This window comes from Siphateles boraxobius, unplaced genomic scaffold (assembly GCF_051911475.1).
Source record: "Siphateles boraxobius isolate OS27281-9 unplaced genomic scaffold, OSU_SipBor_1 9, whole genome shotgun sequence".
NCBI lineage: Eukaryota > Metazoa > Chordata > Actinopteri > Cypriniformes > Leuciscidae > Siphateles > Siphateles boraxobius.
Genome location: NW_027509219.1, coordinates 11,989,393 through 11,996,273, shown reverse-complemented (window position 1 = coordinate 11,996,273; position 6,881 = coordinate 11,989,393). Strand labels below are relative to the sequence as shown.

Sequence of the window (6,881 nt, the reverse complement as noted above, 5' to 3'; positions counted from 1 at the left end):
GTGTGATGTGTTCATATTTACCCACTCTCGTCAGGATCCTAGCGGCACTGTTCTGTATGTGCTGGAGTTTCTGGATGCTCTTGCCAGGGATTCCAATGAGAAGAGCGTTACAGTAGTCCAGACGCGAGGATACAAAGGCGTGTAAAAGAGTTTCTCAGCATCATGTAGGGTGCGTGTGGGACGGAGTCTGGCTATATTCCTGAGGTGGTGAAAAGATGTTTTGCAGAGATATTTAATGTGGGCCAAAAAAGGTTAAGTGTGGGTCAAACCTGACCCACCGAGATTGGTGACTAATGGTGATAGTGGAATGTCCTGGCCAGAGAATGTAATACAGGTTATGGTTGATGATATGGTCTGATGAGTGGAACCAATGAGGATGGCTTCTGTCTTTAAGCTGTCCAGCTGGAGAAAGTTGTGATTCATCCATGCCCTTATCTCTAACAGACAGGCAGTGAGTTTAGGTAGAGCTGTTGATAAGGACGATGATGATGGTGAATGCAGGAAAAGAAGGATGATGAATCATGTATAATTGTGTATCATAAGCATAACAATGGAAATAAATTCCCAGGCGACTGATGACTTAGCCATGAGGGAGCATGTAGAGAATGAATAAGATAAGTCCTAGAACTGAGCCCTGTGGTACCCTGCAACTAACCGCATGTGAGCGGGACCAGGGTCGAGGGCACAGGTGGAGAATGTCATCACCCTGATGGTGTCCTCAACCTTAAATTGAGTAACTTCTGGGAAGCAACAGAGTAGCCTCGAAATACCGAACTGCGGGTCGGCAGTTGGAACAGACGAGGAGGAGGAAACAGAAAGGGATGAGTGAATTTTAGCAATTTTGGTGCCAAAAAAGGTCATAAGAACATTACATTGTTCTTCTGTAGCTCCTATGACTTAAGCAATTTGAGGTTTAAGGAGATGATTTATGGTAGAGAACAACCGTTTGGAATTGCCAGGACTATTATTAATATTAATAATATTAATTGAAACAGTAATGATAGCCTACATGACCCGAGTTCGAATCCACCTTTTGCCGAACTCGATCTACTCCCTTTTCCCATCACATATCAGATTATTTTCAATATATTTTTTTTAAATAATAATAATAATAATAATAAAATATATATATATATATATATATATATATGGAAAATGGAAATTAAGTGTCTAACATGTGTTTAATAAAAAAGTAGGAGGGCTTTACTGTCCCAATAAGGCAGCATCCATTTAATAACAACACTGACCACAACACTGAGGTGCAAATAATATCTGCCAATATAAGTATAAATATCATCTAACTACTATTTACACTTATTGCAAAGAAACTTAATGAACTTAATGATCTGATGCATTGCCTATATCCCCATTCAAATTCATAGACCATTAATCATGCACTGCTAATGAAGCGTTGAGTCATAGAGCATGACTTATTGTAATGGGGTTTCGAATGGTCTTACCCCAACATTTACTGTAACGCTGTGAACACGCAACACCAGTAATGCTGACGTAATTGTTTATTTGCTCAAGAATTTGGCACCGAGTCAAGCGCAGGTCTTGCATGAGCAAAGCAGGAAGCGACTCTGGATTGACTTGACCGAGAGAGCCTCACACGTTTTCAAGACGCCGAAACTAGTAGGCAGGCTGTTTGTTTTTGGGCGTTGAAGAAAACACGTGGGAGAAATAGCATATATAGAGGAGTCCGAGCCGAGGGAATGAAGCGGTGCTTTTTAAACTATCCGTTATGGAGATGGGAAAAGAAGAGATTGCAGTTAAGGAGTACGTGGTTTTAATGGAGCCCGTGCCCGTGAGCCTTCTGAAGACACAGTACCACTCACTGCGGCGACAGGTATACTTCTTCCAGTCCATCTGCGTGCTATTCTGCTTCACCAGCTGCCTGTTCACGATCATCAGTCACGCATACCCGTCGACGTGCAAGGTAATACACACATTCAAAGTCAACTTCAAACAGTCATGTCACTGCTTAGTGAGCCAGTATAGTTTATCTTTTGTTCTTCTGAATACACCATATAACGTTACACCAAACTCCAAAGATATTATGATTTCATTAAGATCTTACATTCAGATATGTACATGGTATGTCCGCTGTATTATTGATTGCAACAAATATTAACTTTCTACTCTTAATTTATTTATATATTTTACTTGTAATGACTAATAGTTCAACTAATGTGTTTTCCAATATTAAAAAAGTTTAGTATTAACTGGAATCCATACTAGTGTAGTGCATATTGTAATTTATGTAGCCTACTAGCTAAGCCTGAAATAAGATCCTATCTACTACTAGTGGCATAGTAATAAATAAGTACTAGTACCTTAGTTAAACTAGGACAGGTGCCAGTCATGGGAAAACATAGTTGTCAGAAGTACATAGTTGATAACAGTAAGGATATATGACTAGTAATACCAACAGAATAAGTAGGCTACTAGTATCTAATAAAGAAGCAATGTTACATTACTAGTGGTATTGAAAAATAAGTTGCCCATTATTTACTTTTTTTTATTTAATGATAAAATAGTAAAGTTATGCCTGAGAAAATCAATACACATTAATTTAGGATTCATTGAGTGTTTATTAAACTGTTTACATTTGCTCTATATTTTCATAGGAAAATATAACCGAGGCACCTAAAATTGGTGAGTTCATTACTAAAGCTGAATTTTATTGTAAATTGAATTTAGTGTCTTTCACATTGTGGTACCATGATGCATTATATAAATGACATCTTGAATATCACATTTTACATCCATATAGGAATGCAGCATCAGGCCAGCCAAGCAATGACCCCGACCCAAATAAACACATACATCACTCGTCTGACAGGTAAGAAGTAATGAATTAAGTGCATTAAGACGTAATTCATTAGTAGACGTACCGGTAAATACAAAACATTATCACCAATTCACCATTTGGAAACGATTAACTGTAACCAAGAGATGTTCCTTTAATCAGACAACTTGTGCCTACTTGCTGTAATTTAGGCCCTGAAGAAGTAACTTTAAATAGACTCTTAAGTACAGCTGCTCTAATTATTAAAAAGATTGTGACCTTGATTCAAACACCCATGCCATCTTATTCCTAAATCACAACAATTTAGCTATGCCTATTAAAAATGGGACAAGTGCGATCGCAGTGGAACATTCAAATCATTATTTATTTGTTATAATAATTAAAATGATCTCAGAATTACTGGGATAAAAATGTATAGATCGAATGTCACTAATGTCTATGGTAGAGATTGAAATAGAGTAAATCACCCTTTGAAAGTAACTTAACGCTTCAAATAATTAATTCAAAAAAATGTTTTAATGAATTAAAAATGAAATGTTATTTCGTTAAGTTGTTTATTCTGAATCGTCGAAGAATTGTGTCCATTGTGAAATATGAAATATTAACATTAAGGAGTTTCATCACTGTCATTGAGGAGGTGAAACACAGATATGTTTGAGCCAGATGTTAGACAGTAGCATATCATATGCAATTTTCATTTTCAAAGATTCTTAAAACATTTCTGGCTAAATGTATTCACATGTTTCCCTTCTCCCTAGTTAATTATGATGCTTTGCCTAAAAAACGACATTTTATTGAAGAAGAACAACCTGTGCCATGGCAGCTTTCAAAAGAAAATCTGCCACCAAACCATAGCCACCCATACTTGAGCTTGGAAAACAGTACATTTCTGAGGGTCCTTCATGACGGAACATACAAAGTTTCTTTGCAGATCACGTACAGAGGAACCTATGAATGGATGAAAACAACCAATGGTTGCTCCACTCTGGAGCATACTATTAAGTATCACACTGACAGATATAATGAAAAGGCCCTGCCTCTGCTCACCTACATGGAAACAGTGACATTTACATCCCACTACTGGAAAAAAAGTATGTTCTCTGAAGGTATTTTTTTTCTCGAATCTGAGGATAGACTCGAGGTAGGGACCAACAGTCTGCCCCTTATTGATGTTGGAGAAAATGTGAAACAAAAAACAGTCTTTGTGGTGTATCCTCATTTTTACACATGAGGAGAATATGACAAAAATAAAAACAAAAATGACATTCCCTCTGTAGCTTTGCATAAAGATCGAAAGGGCTACCATGATTGATGTATCATATTCATCTGTCTGTCATCTAAACCAGTTCTTATTCTGTCAGCAGAATAATTTGGATCTCAGATATATTTGAGATATAATCAATAGCAAAGCCACGTACAGAAAAAAACAACAACTGTGGAACAGTGACTGTGTCACATGTTAATACCAGGGTACTTTAATATATACTTTGATACTGAAATCATTTCCTTCTAGGGTATTTTTTCCAAGAACACATGTAAAAAACAAAAACAAAAAAAAAACATGCTCTTACCATAGTAGGCTACTTTAGGGTATTTTTTGTATGTTCTCCATCAAAGCTACATTTTAAAGCGTTGCAATGGAGGATAGATTGTAATGAAGTATTTTTGTTTTATTTTGATTGAATTTTTTCAAAAGGTAAAACAATGAGTTTTCTTCCCAGTCATGTCAAAGCTTTGTGTGCACAAACATTGTATGTTCTAATATTTATGTCATTGTAACCTTATTTATAGCTTTTGTATGCTATTTATGTTAAATAGTTAAGGATTTGGGTTGCTAATGCAAAGCTTACAATTACGATAATATTACGGAATGAATAGAATGATCACAATCCTTATACTGCGGTGTTCCATCTTATGCTTTTGAGGTACATTATGGGTGCTGTCATTGGAATTAGTTGGCTATTACTTTTTGATTAAAAGGGTTAGCAATTTCTTGAAATCACCAAATATCACATTTGTAATGATTTGCATGAAAGATATTTTATGTACATGAATACACCTTCAAAATGACATTATTTCTCTGGCCATAAAGCATTAATAAATATTATTACATAAAGCCTATGTTTGTCTCAGAAAATTCGTAATATTTTTCTGAAGTTTTACACTATATCAGACATATTATTTTCTGCTGCATTTCAGAGATGCCAGATAGCCACTTTCATTTTATATTATAATTATATTTAAGGCATCTGATTGATATTGGAAAATGGTTATATAGTTAATTTAAACTAGTTTCAAATGTTTTATCTTAGCTATAACACCACATCATTAGTAGATTAATCGTAACTCCTATCAAGTCATAACTGCTTTGACAGCCTTGATGTCTTACAGATAAGAGATTAAAGCCACAATATGTAAGTAGTTGGCACTGAGGACCAATTTTGTAAACATTTCTTATGATACGTTTATGAAAATTTGCATATAAGGTTTGGTTGTAAAACAATTCAAAACTATGTACCAATAGAGTGAGCGCTATAAATCAACACTTCTATTCAATATATATTACTTTAATGAGCTCATTGTTTCTGCCTTAAATTAATAGGCCCAATATATGTTTTAATTAATACATTATTAGCTAACTGTGTGATTTGTATATGTACATTTCTGAAATACATAACTTAGACACAGTCACCTCTTATAACAGATCACTCTAAATTGTATAGACGCATGTATTTTCTGTAAAGCTGCTTTGAAACTATATGTATTGTGAAAAGCGCTATATAAATAAAATGTGAATATTTTGTCAAAACAATTCTTAATATCTTATTTTTCTTCTCAGATAAATGTATCTTGTTTTATAGACATTTAGTATATTTTCATCTACTGTAAAACAAAAAATTTTTAGATGTGATAGTCTTATTTGTTTTCCAACAATTTTAATTGAGAGTGAAATAATGCTCACATAATTTGTTTCATAAATCCATTCCATAGCCCATGTTTGTTAACACAAGGCCAATCTTCCAGTCTTGTAAGCATGACATATCTAATACTTTTCATAAAAATCAATACATTTTTAAATGGAACCATGGTAGTACGTTATTTTAATGGACATTCTGTTGACTAAAAGAAGCGTTTCACCTACATGCCAACTAACTCTCAGTAGAGTATTAGTAGACTGTCTGTTTAATTTCTGCTAATGTTTTATTTTGATGGTCCCCCAACAAACATTCTACTGACTATATGTAACTTTACAAGTATTTACAAGTCAATTTATTCTTTTAACCATACCACTAACAGTATACTAATACTCAACTAATACTCTAACGAGAGTTAAGGCCCCAATACTCACAGCGAAATTCTTTTTTGTTACTTGCTTAAATTTTTTTTTGAAATATGTGACCAGCAATATATCTGACGCCGCCCACACTACTGAGAGTGACATTTAGATGAATATGTAAATATGTGCTGTGCGCTTTCCTCTCAATAACAAAATAAACACAACAAAATTGAGAAAACAGCAAGCATTTCTTTAAATCAAGCATAAGAAAAGAATATGATCATAGCAACGTGGATGATGTTTGCACGAGCGAACGCAAACCTGTGAAACTGCTGACGGCGTGCACATGCGTATTACATGTTTAGTCTATAGGTATGCGCGTTTGAATATACATGTGCGCAGGCCTGTAGTGTGGCCGGAATTTTGAGATTGACTATAATGCGTTAAGAGCTCGCTCAAGTACTGGGCAGCTAAACCATTTAGTACTTTGTAAGTAATAAGTAATTTTTAAAAAGGTGTAAGATGTTTAATAGGGAGCCAATGCAGTGTTGACAGAACCGGGCTAATATGGTCATACTTACTGATTCCAGTAAGAACTCTAGCTGCTGCGTTTTGGACCAGCTGTAGTTTATTTATAAAGCGTGCAGGGCAACCACCCATAATAGAATTACAATAATATAGCCTTGATGTTATGAACGCATGAACTAATTGTTCCGCATTTGTCATTGAGAGCATATGACGTAATTTAGATATATTTTTATGATGGAAAATGCGGTTTTAGAAACGTGACTT

At 34.9% G+C, this 6,881-nt stretch overlaps 1 protein-coding gene across 1 annotated transcript; it reads left to right on the top strand.

Moving 5' to 3' along the window:
• Nucleotides 1-1,453: 1,453 nt before the first annotated feature.
• Nucleotides 1,454-5,621, top strand: LOC143732112 (uncharacterized). The gene is made up of 4 exons (XM_077222807.1): nt 1,454-1,939; nt 2,631-2,658; nt 2,777-2,845; nt 3,571-5,621. Exons 1-4 carry the CDS (start codon nt 1,745-1,747, stop codon nt 4,041-4,043), a joined length of 765 nt encoding a protein of 254 aa, XP_077078922.1. The 5' UTR covers nt 1,454-1,744; the 3' UTR covers nt 4,044-5,621.
• The last annotated feature ends 1,260 nt before the right edge of the window (nt 5,622-6,881 follow it).